This window comes from Podarcis melisellensis (assembly GCF_964234715.1).
Source record: "Podarcis melisellensis genome assembly, chromosome: 16".
Taxonomy (NCBI): Eukaryota; Metazoa; Chordata; class Lepidosauria; order Squamata; family Lacertidae; genus Podarcis; species Podarcis melisellensis.
In genome coordinates this window covers 23163010-23182471 of record NC_138533.1, presented here as the reverse complement: position 1 = coordinate 23182471, position 19462 = coordinate 23163010, and the positions used below count along the sequence as shown (strand labels likewise).

At 47.0% G+C, this 19462-nt stretch overlaps 1 protein-coding gene across 5 annotated transcripts; it reads right to left on the bottom strand.

The window, feature by feature from the left end:
* Positions 1-1168: 1168 nt before the first annotated feature.
* Positions 1169-17535, bottom strand: CIDEC (cell death inducing DFFA like effector c). Of its 5 annotated transcripts, XM_081892566.1 has the most exons (7): positions 13741-13899; positions 12116-12183; positions 7186-7269; positions 5742-5850; positions 5504-5653; positions 2999-3186; positions 1169-1728 (listed from the first exon to the last, which is right to left on the bottom strand). In XM_081892566.1, exons 3-7 carry the CDS (start codon positions 7236-7238, stop codon positions 1560-1562), a joined length of 669 nt encoding a protein of 222 aa, XP_081748692.1. In that variant the 5' UTR covers positions 7239-7269; positions 12116-12183; positions 13741-13899; the 3' UTR covers positions 1169-1559. The 5 variants fall into 5 exon arrangements, with proteins under 5 accessions (XP_081748692.1, XP_081748691.1, XP_081748689.1 ...); XM_081892565.1 differs by lacking the exons at positions 12116-12183; positions 13741-13899 and adding an exon at positions 17511-17535; XM_081892563.1 differs by lacking the exon at positions 12116-12183 and having other exon boundaries at positions 13741-13898.
* Positions 17536-19462: the final 1927 nt, after the last annotated feature.

Genomic DNA, 19462 nt, shown 5'->3' with positions numbered 1-19462 from the left:
GGAAACTGCTTGAAAAAATTAATGTGTGCAGAGGTTGTTTGGGGTTTTTTTAATGCAAAGTGATCTGCAACTGAACTTAAATGTTTAGGTAAAATGAGAAATGGAGGGAAGTGAAAAATACACCCTTCCTTACTTATTAGGTCAAATACAAAGTGACTACAGATCAGAAATATGAAGTAACCCATCCCTAACTCCTCCCTGATCACACCAGAGAGGAAAATTTAATGCAGGGAAATAGAGGAAGCCAATGTGTGCCCCCTCCAGATTTTGCTGGACAGCAATTCACACCACCCCCAGAGATGAGGGGGGGAAATCAATTTGCATCTAAAACAGTGTCAGGTTTGCACTTCCTGCAACATGAGAAGCAGCCCTGAACTATCCTTTGAAATTTGCACACATCCAGATTTTGCAGTGCGGTTCTGCCATAAGAGACTACAAAAATGCACATACCAGGGAAAGCATATGTATATATAATATGACCCCTGGACGGTTAAGGCCAGTCAAAGGCAACTATAGGGTTGCGGCGCACATCTCACTTTCAGGCCGAGGTAGCCGGCGTTTGTCCACAGATAGCTTTCTGGGTCATGTGGCTAACATGACTAAACTGCTTCTGGTGCAATGGGACACCGTGATGGAAACCAGAGCACACGGAAACACCATTTACCTTCCTGCCACAGAGGTACCTATTTTTCTACTTGCACTGGTGTGCTTTCAAACTGCTAGGTTGGCAAGATATGGGACATAGCGATGGGAGCTCACCCTGTTGTGGGGATTTGAACTGCTGACCTTCCGATCAGCAAACCCAAGAGGCTCAGCAGCTTAGACCACAGAGACGCCCACATCCTAAATGTGTGCGCGCACGCGTGTACATACATATATGTATGAAAATAAAATGTGCGCATTAGTAAAGAATAAGTGTTTTATTAGCAGTAATTTGTACTAAAACACTGAAGAAATTCCAGGAGGTTCCTTTTAAAGGAAGAAATCGGCAATTCAATGAAGAAATATAGAGAACTGAATGTATGGATTAGGAAAGAAGCAAAACAGAGAAGTGAAATTGACAGATCCTTCCATGCCTAGCCAGGGATGAAGGGATGTTGTGGACCAAAACAATCTGGAGGACACCAAGGCCACATTCACATCATACATCTGAGAGAGAAACAGGTGGTTTAAGAAAATCCTTTTTAATGCAATCTTTATTAACAATGCAATACAAGCCCATGTGAACAAGACTTGACACCATGCAGGCTAAAATCCCTTATCTAAAATAAAGACATGGAGGTGAAGGGGAGGCTGGGCTCTGCCCGGCAACCAGCTTCCGCCTGGGAGTTATGGCAATGATAATATCCCATTAAAGAGTAATATAAATTAGAGTGCGGTTAAATAATACAGCAGCAGTGAGACTTCCCAGATCCCCAGCAGTTTCTGCCCGAGGGCCAGGCAGGGGCGTGAGTGTTCGTGCACCTTCCTACAACACCTTAGTCCGCGTGGCTACATTGTGCAGGGGATGTCCAAAGTCTAGCATGAAAGTCAGTGGCAGGCAAGATTCTCCCCAACCATCACTGCAGCATTTTCCTGGTGGGAGGGGGCTGCAGGAGGCACCGAGGCGACGCATTTTCCTCCTTTGGCTCCTCGGTGGCATCCAGCAACTGCTGCATGTAACAGGACGTGCCGAGCAACACATGACCCGTTGCTTGCATGGTGAAGAGGGTCCAGCGTAGAGCTTCCCTGGGGGTGGGGGAGAGAGAGAGGAGCCTTATCAAAGATTTGACTTTGTGATGGCCTGGGATTTGGACTCAGAGGGATCCCAGCCTGCACAGGATTCCCCGCCTCCAGAACCAGCTGAGCTGGGGCCGGGGCTTGAGCCTGAAGGGTCCTCAACTGTGCTGGATCCTCAGGTGCAGGTACCAGCTGAGTCTGCTCTGGCTCCTGAGGTGATGAAGGACCCATTGCCTGCAGGTGCTCCACTCTCAGCCCCGTCAGAGGAAACTGAGGTTGCCTCTGGGTCAGGTAACCCTCCAGCCTCCCCTGAGCTGCAGAGGCTCAGGGCAGAGAGGCGGAGGGAACTAAGTTCCCGCAGAAGGAGTGCTTGCCTCCAGGCCAGGAGAAGCGAGTCACCTGAGGATCGGGGCCGCCCTATGCCTCGGGGCAGATAAAAGCCAGCCAGCCCCAGTCCCAAGCGGAAGCAACATTGTTGGTTGCCAGTTCCTGCCTGAACCCTGCCCTGCACCCAGATTCAGCTTTTATGGACTGCCTCCATATTGCTACTTTGACCTCAGACTGGACTTGGACCTTGCCTCTCGATTAACCCATGGGACCAGCACAGATTTGCATTCAGGTAGGATTCTGAACAAAGTTCTTTGCGGGTATGCACAGCGGCAGAGCAAGCCGATCGGGCACCTGGGGTGGCGCACGTGCCCTGCACCCAGGGGCGGGGCCGGCTGCCCATGGGGCGGGGTGATCTGGGGCAGGACTCTCCACAGGGCCAGTGTGGTGTAGTGGTTAAGAGCGGTGGAGTCGTAGTCTGGTGAACCGGGTTCAATTCCCCGCTCCTCCACATGCAGCTGCTGGGTAACCTTGGGCTAGTCACACCTCTCTGAAATCTCTCAGCCTCACTCAACTCACAGAGTGTTTGTTGTGGGGGAGGAAGGGAAAGGAGAATGTTAGCCGCCTTGAAACTCCTTAAAGGGGCTTATTTGCAATTTTGCCCAGCATACACATTTTTGCAATGCAATTTTCTCATTTTCAGTATTATATGCATTTTTAGGCAGACTTTACACTAGTCATATGCTTTTCTCTTTTTCTTTTTACACATTGCTTGGCTGGAGGACAGCACTACAAAAAGTGTGAATTTTGCAGAAAGATCACATTTTGGTCCACACATTTCAGTTCCAGAAGTGTGAATTAGAAAGGTTTGTCTTTAAATGTGAACTGTATTGAATTTCTCCTCCATCAGTAGGTCTAATTCAGTTGAGCTGAGAGACAGACTGATACTCACATCATTATCCTCTTGGCCCCATAGCATTGTACATCATAAGACATGCTGTACGTCCCATAGAGTGTGGCCTTGACATTCAGGCAGCCAATGAAGTCCCGAGGGTCGGTCTTGTAGAGGTCAAAGGTTACACAGGCCACGTCAATCCTGCGCCGGGGCTTGTGGGACAGGGAGAGCTGGTAGCCTGCCGGCTGCCAGAAAACAAAAAGAAAAGTAGACTTACAATAGGCCCTGTATACCTAAAAGTGTACCAGTGAAGTCTCTAGGGGCAGCCCCATATGTAAAGCATTGCAGTAGTCTAAAAATGTTGTGCACATTAAAATAGCAGCAGCAGGAGTAAACATCATTTGCTTAATCCAAAGTCAGAGAAAAAATGGACCAACTTTGGCCCTGAATAGTTTCTTTTAGAAGGAATCTGCATTGCTTAGAGCAGGTGTCGCCAACCTTTTGAGGCCAATGGGCACATTTAGTTTTTTGAGCAGCTGCAGTGCCCCCCCCCCCATCACCTCTTTCTCTCTCTCTCTTTTCCGCAGATCACCTCACCAAAGATGCAGAAAAAGTGCACCCTTCGTTTCCCAAGCGACCTGGGAAGACTCGTTTCCAGTAGAATTTGCTACGCCTCAAGAAAGCACATAGAGTTGGAAGAGAAAATGGGATAGAGACTGTCACTTTCCCCAACTACAGTCATACTTCATGTTATGTCCGCTTCATGTTACGTTATTTCAGGTTATGCCCCACGGCGACCCGGAAGTACCGAAAAGGGTTACTTCCAGGTTTAGCCGCTCGCGCATGCGCAGAAGCACAAAATGACGTCACGTGCATGCGCAAAGCAGTGAATCACAACCCGCGTGTGTGCAGACGCACCGCTGTAGGTTGTGCTCTTTTCATGTTGTGAATGGGCCTCTGAAACGGATTCAGTTCACAACCAGAGATACCATTGTACCTCCTTCAGCAATGTGTGTTTTTCAAGGGAGAAAAAGGTAACCTCCCTCCACCAGCTGTCAGGGACTGGACTGAACAGGAGGAATGGGAATTGATCGGCTCCTCTCAGAAGAGGAGGAGGAGTGGGAAATTTCGACCCCCATGTCTCCAGCAGTTTCGGGAGGAGAGGGAGACAGGGGTGATGTACAGCTGAATGAGGAAATGCCTATGAGATAGTGGAGGAAGAGGGAGAAGTTAGAGAGCAGACAGCAGAGATCTCCCTGGAGAGTATGGGAGACCCTCCTAGTCCAAGGGCTCGCTGGTCCCTCCACGTTCAAGAACAGAGAAGGCGGAGGGATTTGACTCCTGTGACTTTCCGTAGGTTTCCAGGATGTTGTGGGAGACGGAAGAGGAGGGACTCTGAGTAGCCAACGTCTCCTATGCATGGAGACATGGATCCGTTGTCTTGCAACCAGATGACTGAATCAAGAGCCATAAAATACAAACTGTGTTTTCTTCTTGCCTCTGAAGCTGCTGGGGGAAGTGAGGATACTCCACGCCTGACACCACCTCACGACTAAGGAGAGAGCTGAGTGGAGGTTAGGGGAATTTAAGAGGTTTTGTGGGCATTAGGAGGAAGCAGTGGCATAGGAAAGGGGTGCGGTTGGGGGGGAAGCCAACCCAAGCATCCAAATTAGAATGAATAAACTGTGCACATGGTTAAAGATCTGAAGAGAGAACAAGTTTTGGGGGGAGGGGTCAAAGGAGAGGGTTAAAAAAGAAGAAGGAAAAAATGTGTACTATTGATATGGGAAATTGTATTTAATGTTTTGTTGTATTAGTTTATTAAATGTTTTGTTGAAATAAAAATAAAGAAAGAAAAAGGAAGGGGGTGTGGTGGGTGAGGGCTGCCCCAGGTGTCATCACTGAGGGGGGTGACAAAACGGCAAAAATACTCACACCCACCACACGCCCCTTCCTATGCCATAGCAGGAGCATGTTCCCCTCGAGTGATTTCCAGAAACCGGGAAGCATTGCTGCCTCCAACTTTGCAGGCAGAGCACAGCCTTTATGGCTAGTCACCTTTGACAGCCCTCTCCTCCATAAATCTGCCTAATCCAGAGGTGTAGCCAGGTGAGGCAGGGGGCATTGGGCGCCACACCGTGGGGCCTGCAGTGTGCCTGAGCCACGCATCTCTCCTGGAGGGGGAGGTGGTGGGCAGATTGCCTGCAAGCTCCGTGCTTCTTTTTTGAGCAGCGTGGGGCTTGCGTCTGCTCACCGCCACAGCTGAGAGGGAGGTTGCGGAGAGGCCCCACGCAGCACGCTCTGCCTTGGCTCACCCTGTCCCCATTGGCAGCTCGCCCTGCCCCCAACTGCAGGGTGTGTGTGCCGCCCCAGGTACCCAAGCGGCTAACTACGTCGCTGGGAGAAAGACCTCAGGAGTGCCAAGCTGGTGACCCTAGCTTAGACCCCGTAACACGTGAGAGACAAAGGTCTATGCACACACCTTTCGGCCTAGTAGAACATGTTCACCATGGAAACCCCTCTCCAGGTCCTACCAGCAGAGGGCTTAGCCCACTGGCTCACCTTGGCTGGGCGCCATGTCTGTCCTTTGGTCAACACCAGCAAGACCGTCCCATCCTCCAGAGTCTGGAAGAACTCCTCTGTCTCGACGGTGGTGCCATCTTCATCCAGGACAATGGAGATGTTGCCTGCTAAGAGTAGGGCACTGCGTACCTAGAGAGAAAGCACCGGGTTCAAATTCCACCTGTCCCTTTGCCCCATCCCACCTGGCTCCTGGCAGAGGGCTCCTAGAATCGCTCACCTTCTCGTGGAGATCCCTCAGGCTGTCGGCCATGATCCCCTTGCGGATGGTGCGGTCGCAGTTGCTGACTCGGTAAGGCCGGGCTTGAGGAGCGTTGGCTGACACACACCTGGATGGATGGACGGAGTCTATCAAATGTTGGTTTCTCAGATGGTTCCCCATTTTTAAGGGCCACTAGCCACCTCACTGCACCGGTTGGAGGTTATTGAATGATAGCCAATATTTGTTGTACTCAGAGTAGACCTATTAAACTGAATGGGCACGACTAACTTGAGTGCATTCATTCCAATGGATCTACTCCAAGCAAAGGTTAGAACCCATCATGAGCTGGTTGTTTAGAAGGCAATTAATAAGTTGATGGACTACGCCGAATTGGCAAAAGTGATGGGAAAAATCAGAAACCAGGAAGATGAAAACTTTAATATGGAATGGGGAAAATTTATAATTTATCTTGGACAACAGTGTAAACAATTAAAAACATTACTGTAGCAGGATTGTAACAATGCTTGTAATGTAACAAGAACTAAAGGTATGATGGAGGTTTTTTAAAAGAAAAATGGAGGACAATATAAGATGCAACAGAAAGAGTCTAACAAGAGAACCCACGGGGGGTGGGGGGTGGAGGGAAGTCCAAGAATTCAGGGAATCCTATATTTTTGTGATGTTAACTCATATTTGAATGTAACTTTAATTGTAAAACTATACACACACACACACACACACACACACAATACGATATCTTTATTCCCATACAGAAAAACGGAATTGAAAAATCTCCATAAGACATTCAACAAGTCTGCTATCCCAGCTATCCCAACCTGGTTAGCCCCCCAAAAACTCTGATACCCCATTTTTAAATACAACATACTCCCATGCAGACTCCTTACAATGTGTTTTAAACCAAAATTGCATTGGGGTAGAAACTGTTTCTCAGGCGGCTAGTCCTAGTCTTTATAACCCTGTACCTTCTTCCAGAAGGCAGAAGCTGAAAGAGATCATTTCCGGGCTGCGCACTATCCTGCACTATCTCTGCTGCTTTCTTATGGCACTTGGAAGCATAGATTTGATCCAAGGTGGGAAGAGTGCACCCAATTATTCTCTCCGCAGTCTTTACAACCCTGGGCAGCATTGTTTTTCCCCTGACTGTGCAACCACACACACAGACCATAAGTTAATACGCTCTCCACAGTACAATGGTAAAATGCCATCAAGAGATCCTTTGAGAGATTGTTTTTCCGGAGGATTCTCAGAAAATATAACCTCATATATATGAAGGCAATTAATAAATTAATGGTAATATTGTGGAGGGGGAGGAAGTTAAGGTCATCATGAATATTCACCAGCATTTTAGCATGCATTTATTATTACATTTATAGCCCCCCTGTCTGCTCAAGGCAGTCACAGCTGACCACCCTGTCGTGAGGACTGCCCTGCAGGCACTTACTTGGTGAGCGACCGAGGGGATAGCAAGCACAGAGACTTCTTTGCGTAGTCCATCCTTGAGAAAGGGTGAAGTTTTTGGTCCAAACTGCAGGGAGAGAGAAAGCTTGGTTAATAGAGCTCTGTAGGAAGCTGCCTCTCATGGGAGTCTTTTAAGCTCGATATTGCCCACACTGATTGACAGCATCTCTCCTGAGTTTGAGGCAGGGGTGTCTCCCAGTCCTGCCAGGGATTGAACTGGACATGTTCTGCATGCAAAGCAGATGTTCTGCCACCCCTTTGCATCGTCCCCTTTTGGAGGGTGTAGTGTACAGCAGTGTTTCCCAACCTTTTTTGGGCAAAGGCACACTTGTTTCATGAAAAAAATCTCGAGGCACACCACCATGCCAGATGGGGAAAGGTCACTTTTTACTTATGTAAAAAAAAATAAAAAATAGTAACAGCATAGAAGGTAGAGAAGGTAGGACTCGAACCAGTGGATTCACGTTACAATAAAGATTTTGACTAAACATGGGAAAGAACTTTCTGCTGGTAAGGGCTGTTCAACAGGGGAATGGTCTCCCTCGGGAGGTTTTTCCCTTCTTGGAGGTTTTTAAGCAGAGGTGGGATGTCTGTCTGCCATGGATGCTATGGCTGAGATTCCTGCACTGCAGGGGTTGTACAGTACTGGATAGCCCTGGGGATCCCTTCCAACTCTACGATTCTATTAGGATCCCTTTTATAAAAGAGAGAACTTTAATGGCACGGCCATTGTTTATTTCGGCTTCTCCCAACGGGGCCACAAAGGATCAGAAAAGCTGAAGAAGAGACCCTTCCTCAGGGGAGGCGGGAGACCACCGGACCCGCCGAGGAGGGGAATCCGGCCGCCTTTCCCTCCAGAGCTTCGCCTTTTGCCCCGGCCAAGTTGCGCCGAGGGCGCCTTGCGGGCTCTGCGTGGCTTCAGGCGGAGCCTAGGAGCCACTTCCCAGCCTGGAGGGCAGGCTGTGCGCGGACCCCGCCACTCTCGGGGCGCGACCCAGACCCGGCTGCCTTCCACTGCCAGCAGAGGTAGGCCGCCGGCTTCTAACCCGGCGGAACTGGGGCGTCCCGGGCGCAGCGCCGCGCTCCCCGCTCCTCCCGCCCCGCCCCCTTCTCCCGGGTGCCCCCTCCCTCCTTTGTTCTCCGGAGCCCCGCCTCCCCCTCTGCCCCAGCTCGCCTATTGGCTCACGCAGCCGCCACTCAGGTGGGGGCCCGCTTTGGCCCCGCTCCCCGGCCGCCGAGAGAGAGTGGGAGCATGCGGGGCGGGGCTGGGCGGCCGGGCGTCTCCTTCCCTGCACTGCTTCGGCCGCGTCTGCAGCCGCCGCGGGACCAGGCGGGAGGCCAGTCATGCCCAGACACTGCCAGCCGCTCAGAAGGAGCCGTCGCTCCGCCGGGCAGCGCCTGCCTGCGCGCCCCTCGCTCCCTGCGCCGAGGATGGCGGGGGCGCCGGGCACAAGGCAGCGGCGGGGCTGCTGGGCAAGCGGCAGATGCTGATGCAGTTTGGGGAATTCCTGTCACAGGGAGCAAGGCAGAAGCGGATGACGGGGCACGTTCCCCGGGGGAGCGGGGCCGGAGGATTAGCCCGACTCGCCCGCCTCCCTCCCACGGCACACTAGGCAACGTCCGGCGGCACACTAGTGTGCCGCGGAACACCGGTTGGGAAACACTGGTGTACAGCCCTGCCAGCAGCGTTAAGGACTGGAGTCAGCAGTCCTCTTAGGCCCCGTGCGCACTATATATTTAGAGCAATATGATACAACTTCAAACAGTCACAGCTTCCCCCAAGGAATTCTGGGAGATGTAGTTTGTTAAGGGTGTGCGCAGTTGCTAGGAGACCGCTATTGCCCTCACAGAGCTACAATTGACAGAGTGATTTAACAATCCAGCCCTGTTCCCAATAAACTTTGGGGGTTGAAGATTGGGGAGGGAAAGAGCCTTCATACAGCTCTTAACAAAACACAGTTCCCAGAATCCTTTCTGGAAAGCCATGATTGTGGGTCATCATACTGTTAGATGACGGACAGGTGGATGGTCCTGCCCACCTGTCAAACTTGGCCCACAAGGATGGGGAGATAAAGGTGTGACACTCTAGACAAAAGAGGCCCGACATCTCTGTATCAAAATATTATCTGGGCCATCCAAGAGAAAACAGATAAATATGAAAATCAGTAGACCTAACATTTATATTAGGGACGCAGGTGGCACTGTGGGTTAAACCACAGAGCCTAGGACTTGCTGCTCAGAAGCTCGGCAGTTCGAATCCCCACGACGGGGTGAAGTCCCGTTGCTTGGTCCCTGCTCCTGCCAACCTAGCAGTTCAAAAGCACCTCAAAGTGCAAGTAGATAAATAGGTATCGCTCCGGCGGGAAGGTAAACGGCGTTTCCGTGCGCTGCTCTGGTTCGCCAGAAGCGGCTTAGTCATGCTGGCCACATGACCCGGAAGCTCTATGCTGGCTCCCTCTGCCAGATGAGCGCTGCAACCCCAGAGCTGGTCACGACTGGACCTAATGGTAAGGGGTCCCTTTACCTTTTTAACATTCATATTAATACAGGATGTCAATTTGAAAAGCAATTCCTCTCCAACATAAAGTGCCGGCCAATCCAGCAACCTTCTGTTTCAGCAAGTACAGTGGTACCTCGGGTTAAGAACTTAATTCGTTCTGGAGGTCCGTTCTTAACCTGAAACTGTTCTTAACCTGAAGCACCACTTTAGCTAATGGGGCCTCCTGCTGCTGCCGCACCGCCGGAGCACGATTTCTGTTCTCATCCTGAAGCAAAGTTCTTAACCCGAGGTACTATTTCTGGGGTAGCAGAGTCTGTAACCTTAAGTGTCTGTAACCCGAAGCGTCTGTAACCCAAGGTACCACTGTACACAAGATGGTAAATCCAAAGAGGGAGAACTCAGAACAGCAGGAAAAATACAGTAATATAAGGAAAGAAACCAAGGCCATTCCAGTGATTTAGTGGGGCAGGTTTTTAGAGTGTAGTGTTCAAAGGAATGCAGCAATTAGACTTTCCCAGTTGAAAGGCAGCCTGCTGTGCCCCCCACTTTGCACCCAAAATTAAACTGCGCATTCCAGAAGGAGAAGACTTTTGGTACAGCAAAGAGTTCTTGCCAATTGCAGAGAAGACGTGGAAGTCTCATGATAAGGCAGCTCATAAATTGGGGCGTTTGGGGAGGGAAGGAACATGATGTTCCAGCCCCAAGTAGAAATGTTGGCAGCTGCTCTATAATGAGTCACACCAGCAGTTCATCAAGCTTAGTGTTGTCTACACTGACTGGCAGCTGCTCTCAAGGGTTTCAAGCAGGGAACATTCAATCCTGAATGCAAAGCAGATGCTCTACCATTGAGCTACAACCCTTTGACTAAGAATAAATCAAGATTCTAGTCCTTATGGGTCTATAAAAAAAATCCAACAGAATGAAGTAAGCAGGAAGCTGCCCGGTACTGGGTTAGCCCATTGTCCCATCTACCTCAGTGTTGTCTACACAGACTGGCAGCAGCTTTCCAAGGTTTTAGGCAGGGGACATTCCCAGCCCCACCTGTTTATTTGTATGTAGCTGAAGCCATTGCAAAAAACACAAAATTCATAGATCAGAATAAAATACACAGTTTCGCAAAGCTTACCGGGAGAATAAGAAATCAAGATAACAAACTTTTTATAAAAGAATGGAAATGGTTTATTGAATGTTTACAGATAAATTGTAAACAGATAAAAATGTTGGCAGGATTATTGTAATAACCTGCAGTATATATTGAAAGAAAATAAATGAGGAAGTTAATTTAGATATGCAGAAGATATTAAAAATAATTTTAAGGCACCACAGAAAGAGGGGGAAGGAAGTCAAGTTTTAAAATGATTGTAAAATCAGCAAAATGTGTATATCTGAAAAGTATTTAATTATTTTTTTTAAAAAAAGAATAAAATACACAGTTAAAATAGTGATTAAAATCAGGCATTCGGTCAGAAAAAGTTTGCTCTCCTGAAAAAAATTAACTAAGTATCTCCCTAAACTTTCCTCCTTAGTTGCTGCCCTAAGAATGGGCCACTTTTTCAGAAGGGGGAGGGGCGCAGACAGACGGACCTGTTCCTGAATAAAAATTAATCAGATACCCAATCGATCTGTCAACCGACTGACTTAAATCTTTGAACAGGGCTGCCTATAAGCCCCTCTAGATTGGGAAAACCAGTAAGTACTGGGGTGAATCTTCCGGCACACAACCTACTTGGAGAGACTTGAGGATTGTACAAAGCAGATGCTCTGTTTCCCAGTAAGCTATAAAACCCGTTCCCCAAAAATAAACTTTCTAGTCCTTAAGGTTAAAAAGAAAAGACCTGAATGAAATAAGAATCTGCCTGATCTGGAGATGTCAGGTTTCGAACCTGGGACCCTTTTGCAAGCAAGGCAGATGCTCTGCCCCTGAGCTACCTTACCTCAATAATATAACTGGCTCTGCTGTCTGGCATGAGACTGACAGACGACCCAAAGTCAAGCAATGCCTGTGGCCTTTTACTTACTTTCACTAGCTGCTCTGCCAGCACTACTGGATTTTGTCCCAGTGCCCTCTCTGTTTATAGAAGCAAAGAACCTCGTCTGCCCTTTGAACAGGGACAGGGTGGGGCTGCCAAAAGGGACAGAGTGTCTGCCAGCCTCACCAGTCCAGTTGCGTCAGGTGGCAAGGAACAGCAGCGGTTGGGCAATTGGGCCAGATTGCTGGGCACTGAGCAGCATCACCCAATTCTGGGGGCGGGGAGAAAGGAGAGTCATCACGCTGACTCAGATCCTGTTATGCCAACAAAGCCTGAATGAATGAATGAATGAATGAACCATTGTCCCATCTAGCTCAGTAATGTCTACACTGACTGGCAGCAGCTCTCCAAGGTTTCATGCAAGGAGTCTCTGTCAGTCCCACCTGATGGGACCTTCTGCATGCGAATTCTGATGCTCCACGTCATAGCATCAAATAAGTTCCTCGTGGTTCTAAAATAAAGGGGTGATTTTAAATTAGAAACCATTGGCCCATCTAGCTCAGTAATGTCTACGCTGACTGGCAGCGTCTCTAGGGCTTCAGGCAGGGGGACACTCGCAGGCATATCTGCAGATTGAACCTGGGGCATTGAACAAAGCAGATGTTCAACCATTAGGCTATGGCCCTTCTCCTAAAAATAAAGCAAGATTCTAGTCCTCATGCTTCGGAATAAAGGGATGATTTAAGTGAGAAACTGCTTTATACCCAGTCTAACCATTGGACTGTTTAGCTGAGTGTTGTCTACAAGGACTAGGAGAGACTGTCCGGGGTTTGAGGCAGGGGGTCCCTCCCAACCCCACCTGGGGATTGAACCTGGGACCTTCTTTGTGCAAAGTAGATGCTCTGCCACTGAGCTATAACCCTTTCCCTAGGAAAAGGAGGAATCCTAAGGTCATATAGGGCTTATTCCTCCGCTCTTTCCAGGCACAGCCCATGCTTTAAAAGATCCATGTCTAAGCATCCTTCCCCCCCCCTCCAGAAATTTCCAGTGAAAGCCTGCTCTTTAAAGCTCAATCGGAGCAAATAGCAATCTGCAGACAACTCAAATTGACATTTGCTCTGATTGAGCACTAAAGAGCGGGTTTCCTGGGCAAACCAAGCAACCAGTCTGACATGGAGCTTTTAAGCACAGGCCTGTGCCTGGAAAGAGCAGGACAAAAGCTAAATGTGGATAATCCCTTAGTCCAGAACTGCCGCACCAATTACCCAAGTAGCCATTCCTTCACTTGACTACACAGCACATCTGGAGTCCCAGAGCTAAGGAGAGCCACAAAATCACAGGAGAGGTGAGACCGGTTGGAGCCAGTTGCCCATTTTCCCAGTCCTAAATTCAGCCCTCCACATTCTCATCTCAGTTTGCAATGGAGGGAAAAATCATCATGAAACCAGCATTTCCGTGCCAACTTCTGTTAATATGCACATTATTGTAGGCAAAGCATTATTGTATGCAATGGGGAACATTATTGTATAAAACTCTCCTAAAGCAATTTAAAATGCTATTTCCACTAATATTGCATTTGTGCGCATACACACACACACACACACACACACACACACTTTATCACAGCATGTGCCTTTTTGAACTTATTCCTAGGCTGAAGAATCACATTGCAAAATTCAGAGGCGGGCGAATTTCAAAGGGCAGCTATGTCTTGCATAGCATATTAATTTGGAAACTGTGAGTTACTTTCAAATGCAAACTGGATTAAACCTCCCCTGCCAGGAATCAGTAGTGCAAAATCGCTGCCCCACCCCTGAGCACGGTTTGCCCATAAAACCCTAGATTCAGTCCTGCACATTCTCATCTGACGTTGCGGCGAATGAGAGTTAGTTGGAAGGGATCCAAGGATCATCTAGTCCGACCCCCTGAAAGACAGGAATCACAACTAAAGAATCCTTGGCAGATGGCCATCCGACCTCTGTTTAAAAACCTCAATTGAAGGAGAGTCCACTACCTTTGCTATAAGATTATTAAGTCTAAAACGGGCTACCTGCCCTACGGTCCTTACCTGCAGTCTCAGGTTGGTACAGTGTGCAGACTGAGACTTATTCCCTCACCAGCTCCTTGCAAGAATGAGACTTCTGTTTACACCCCAGAAAGCTGAATGCCCACCTCCAGATTACTAGAGCCAACCACTGGCTTTGACTTCCATATCCCTTCTCCACCCTCAAGACGTCAGCTCTTTCCTTCCCCGTCACAAGATGGCCGTGAACTCTGTACTCCTCAGACTTTAGCCAGATGCTATCACATGTTCACTGTCTCTGTTCTCCCCGGTTTAGCAACAACTCTCTTCCGCTAGCATCTTTTTTTTAAAAAAAAGTTTAATTAGAGTTTATAAAGAGGAATACAAAACTTCAAAGGTCTTTTTTGCCCAGTATTAATCTGATTAAGATCCCCTGATGAAAAAGATCAAGGGAAAAAAGTTAGATAAATCAGAAAAGAGCTTCAAAGAGGAGATAGAAAAGATAAGGTCCAGAGAACTTCCAATTCTTAATCTGTCCACCATATATAAACATATTGATTGGCAGCTGCCTTTAAAAAAATAAAATAAAACTAAAGGAAGAGTATATAAAGGCCTTAGCAGCTTGGGACTAGTCTGCCTGAGAGATCACCTTACTTCGGAAACCAGAAGCCTTTCTCCTGGGTATGGTCGGCCAATTGGTGTTACAGAAGGACAGAACTTTTTTTATGTATGCCACAACAGCAGCAAGAATACTTATTGCAAAGTATTGGAAGACACAAGATCTACCCACTTTGGAAGAATGGCAAACGAAGGTGATGGACTATATGGGACTGGCAGAAATGACCGGCAGAATCTGAGACCAGGGAGAAGAGTCGGTGGGAGAAGATTGGAAGAAATTTAAAGACTACCTACAGAAATATTGTAAAATTAATGAATGTTCGAATGATGTTGGATAGAAATTAAGTGGTTTCCAGCTGTAATGCTTTAAGAGAATATGGAAAAAAAAGGTTATAAACAGGTAAAAATCTAAGGGTAAGGATTTGCTGAACCAACAATTTGAAGTGGAATACAAAAAAGGGAGGTATGAGGAGGTCCGGGAAATAAGTTAAAGGAAAAGTAGTAAATGGAAAATATGTGTGTTTTTAAGTATTTTTAAACAGAAATATTTCTGTTACTTTTGTATTTTTGTTATTTTCTTTTTCTTTTTTCATTTTTATTGAAATACTTTAAAAAATCCTAATAAATATTCTATGGGGAAAAAATTGAGATCACCTTACTTCATAACCACTTCAACCGGTGGAACTGGCGCAATGACTGGTGCCACATAATACCTGTTCCGCAGTTGTAAGAAATGCATATTTTAGTGTGGCAGCATCTACACTTTGGAACTCCCTGCCTATGGAGAGCAGGCAGGGCCTTCACTGTCCTCTTTTCGGTGCCTGCCAAAAACATTCCTCTTTAGAAAAGCCTAGCCAGAGCTTTGTGAAGTTGACGCGCGTTTTCGTCTCTTGTTCTTTTAACTTTTTGAAAGCCTCTATTATCGTTGCTATTTTTTTCTTATTGATAATACAATTCTTTTCTCTTTCTTGCAAACTGCTTTGAGGTTCTCCTTCTTCTTACAATCCAGCAGTGCATGCATTTTAGGAAATGAAATAAATAAAACTCCGCGACGAATAAGAGTACAGAATGCAGGGCTGGAACTGCAGCTCTTGTGCTAAGAACTGATAGCAAGTTTCTGGTCCTCATGGTTGAAAGAGATGCACTCATGCTTCTATTACCTCCCCATGTCCCAGAAGGTTTTGAGCAGTTTGGTGGCCAAAGCTCCAGCATTCTGCCCGATGTCTGACCCACCAATACATGAGTTCTGCAAATTTCATGCACTATACAGATCTTCACCATAGCTGTCAACTTTTCCCTTTTCTTGCGAGGAATCCTATTCAGAATAAGGGAATTTCCCTTTAAAAAAGGGAAACGTTGACAGCTATGATCATCACACATATACAACGCCTGGATAAGGTTAATACCAGGTTGTTGGAAATACCTAATTGCAAGAAGAAGAAGCAGCAGCAGCACAGAGGTTGAAGATAACAAATGCTGAAAGAATTCAGGACGTGTATGACTCAAAGACATCCAGTGCATACTGCAGCTTAAAATTGAATTTAAAGTTGTGCATCGTGTGGGAAGGCGGATAGGGAGAAGTCATGCCCCGCCCCTCTTCTCATAATCCCAGAGCTCAGAGGCATCCAAGGAGACTGAATGCTGGAAAACCCAGGTCAGAGAAAAAGTTTTCTGAACACAGCACCTAGTGAGAAGGATGGGATTTGCTCCCACGAGATGTTGCAATGGCCACCAAGTCAGGTGGGTTTCCAAGAGGTTTAGATAAGTTATTATGATTGACATTTCTGCTCCTTGACTTTTAAAAGATAAGTCATTTCCCAGGTGATCAGAGCTGAAACCCAATAACATTTACAGGACACCATGCTGATTTCTGCTAGGCTCCGAGGTTGCAACTAACCCATGGTCAGGCTGCAAACCCCATCCATGACTAAATAAGGATTTGAACCCAGCCCTCCCCTGTCCTGGTCTGCCACTACACCGCATAATAAGCAAAGGCAGCCATGTTGGTCCACAACAACAAGCTCTAAAGTTCACAGTACGGCAATATAGAACCAGTATGGCCTAGTGGTTAGAGCATAGGACCTAGGAAACCAGGGTTCAACTCTCCAGTCAGCCAAGAAGGCTCTCTCAAGCCAATTGCTACCTCCCAGCCTAGCCTATCTGTTTTTGTGGGGATTAAACGAGGAAGCGGAGAATCATTTAAGCCACCTTGAACTCCTTGGAGGAAAAGATTGGCTTTAAAATGCAGTAAACAAAATAATTATAACAAAAATAATTGGGGGGGTTTAGGGCCAATCGTTAGAGCTTCCTCACGAGTGGAACAGATGCAGGCCGTTATAAGAACTCTAAGGTGTCAAATACAGATAAAATGTTCATAAATGTACAAGGCAAACAAGTATATAAACCACATGTCTGAACTAGTACAGGAGAGCAATCCTGAAGCTCCCCCAAATTGACCTCAAATATTTCACTGCAGGGAGGAAGGAAATGGGGAAAGCCTGCCCACTGTCTTTGCTTGCAAATCCTGTCTCAAGGATGTATTTGTGTATGAATAGGATGAGCCTGTGACCTGGGACTCAGGAACTAAAGTCTTAACCATCACAAAAGAATGGCCAGACTGCCCAGGTAATGCAATCAATGACCATTATCAGGTATCCTGGCAGACAGGATTTCTGCTGTAGACTGCCTCCTCTGCTGTAGACCACCTCCTTCTGTGATGTATGTAGGATGTTTTAGGGAGGTGGTCTTGGGCTACAGGGTGGGCAATTTCAAAAGTCTATTTAAGGGCTTGCACACCAACGTTCTGGGTTCCTCTCCTTCCTTCTGCATGTGGTGAGTGGGGACCCTGTTGCAACAGCTGAATAAAGATCAGGCTTACTAGCCGCTTTGCTTCTCAATATACTCTGGTTGGCCTCTGTTATTTCCTCTTCTGATAGGGGACCCACTTAAGGACTCTATATGGGCTCTTGGATACCCCATAGGGGGAAAGGAGCACCCCCCCCACCTTATAACAAGGCAAAGGATTGCAGCTTTATTAAAGTTCTGGCAACCAGCCCCCAACTTTTTTAGCAACAAGCCCAGAAGTCAAAAGAAAAAGCTTATTTGTGGTCAGGAAGCAACAATAAGAACAAGAGGTCACTAGAGCTTAGCAAACCCACAAACCACCATGACTCAGTCACAGCCTTTCAGTCACTTACCAGGCTTCCTGGTCCCAGGCAGAGAATATTTTGCTGATTACTTTTTAGGACAGAGGCTTGGCTTATATACCGGGACAAATCCCGCCTCCTCCAAGTTAAACCAGCCTCCCATCCTAGAGACAAGCACTCTGGGGTGGGGCAAAAGCAAGTTTGGCTCAAAGTGGAAATGATTACTCCGACCTCTGTTTCCACACAGATATGTCAGGATCAAGCCCCTTTGGGAAAGCAGCTTAACTCTCCTCCAGTGAGAAGGAAGGAGCAGATTAAAGAATGAAGCTGTGCACAGGAGATGTTCTCTGCCTTCTTCAGATGCAGAGGGGTCTTGGACCTTTAAGAATTGCACACAAGGGTTGCGTTCGTTTAAGGAGATTGTTGCGCAACAAAGCAGCGACAAAGACCTTAGTTCAACAATTCTGAACTGGCAAAATAAGCTTTTGAGAGCTGGCATCCACTCCCAAGGTGCATGGAGTACATTGGTGTATATTTGTCAATGTGCTTTGTATTTCGTTGGGTGTGTTGGCAGGAACTGGTACACAGTGTGTGTGTGTAAACAGAACACACACATATACATAGTGTGTGTGTGTGTACAGTGCTTTATTCTGGGGGGACGCAGGGGGACACATACAAACATTTTGTGAACCTTTGTACTTTTGTCCATTTACTGTGTTTATTTTCCCCAAGCTGAACTATAAAATGGTGATTTTTTGAGTCAAAATGAGAGTACCCCTAAACATTTTTTAAAGAAAAAAGCTCTCTCTCTCTCTCTCTCTCTCTCTCTCTCTCTCTCTCTCTCGCTGTGTGTGTGTGTAAACTTCCAGTATGAATTATTGCAATGCATTCTACGTGGGGCTGCCCTTGAAGACAACTGAGAAAATTCAATTGCAGCAGCCAGAAAACAGAAAACTCGCCCGGGTTCCCTTTAGATCTTCACAACCCCTGTTTTAAAACAGTGGAACTGGTGGCCAGTTTGTTTCCAGGCCCAATTTCATGGCAATGTTAGTGTTCTAATCCTGAAAGGACTCAAATACCTGAAAGACAAATCACTTTCCTATGGACCTTCTCAGGTGCTAAGATCAGCACAGGGGACCTTCATGGTAATTTTTTCCCACCCTCAACAGGTGCTGGTGTGGGTGAGGGCCTTCTCTGTGGTGGCCCCTAAGTTATGGAACTCCCTCCTCACAAAGGTGCAAATGGCACCTTCTTTATGCAGCTTCTGGCGATTGCTGAAGATGCACCTCTTTACCCTGGCATTTGATACATGAGGAGTCTATTTTCAGGACCCACCTTGTATATGTGAATGTTAAGTAGTTTTAAGCTGCTTTTAATATTGTGTTTTAATATTGCCTGGCGTGCTCTGGTCCATGGGGTCACGAAGAGTTGGACACGACTAAACGACTAAACAACAACAACAAATATTGTGTTTTAATGAGTTTGGGATTCCCCCCCCACACACACATGGGCCACTTATTTTCGGGCAGAAGTGTAAGGATTGCAGCCTAAATTAGAAAGAGAAGAGCCTAAAGGCTGCAATCCCTTACTCTTACTCATGAGAAAGTCCCATTGGATAAGGTGGGCTTTAGGCTGCAATCCTAGCCTCACTTCCCTGGGAGTAAATTCAATTGAATTCAGTAGGAATAAATTTATAGAGTACCTTAAATAACACTGTAAACAATTAACAACGTTGGCAGGATTGATATAACACATAGTTTAATATTTTTAAGGTTGAAAGTGGATATAAACAAAATTTGGATAAGTGTAATTAGATGCAGTGGGAAAAGATATATACCGTATTTTTTGCTCTATAAGACTCACTTTTTCCATCCTAAAAAGTAAGGGGAAATGTGTGTGCGTCTTATGGAGCGAATGCAGGCTACGCAGCTATCCCAGAAGCCAGAACAGCAAGAGGGATTGCTGCTTTCACTGCATAGTGATCCCTCTTGCTGTTCTGGCTT

Bases quoted from the DNA above. Each gene is read 5' to 3' on its own strand.
- CIDEC (XM_081892565.1), bottom strand. From the start codon at position 7,238: ATGGACTACGCAAAGAAGTCTCTGTGCTTGCTATCCCCTCGGTCGCTC. The intron at 3,187-5,503 runs GTGAGCCAGTGG...GTTTTCTGGCAG, and splicing joins AGACATGGCGCCCAGCCAAG to CCGGCAGGCTACCAGCTCTC. The intron at 1,729-2,998 runs GTGAGTATCAGT...CCCCACCCCCAG, and splicing joins GGGGCCAAGAGGATAATGAT to GGAAGCTCTACGCTGGACCC.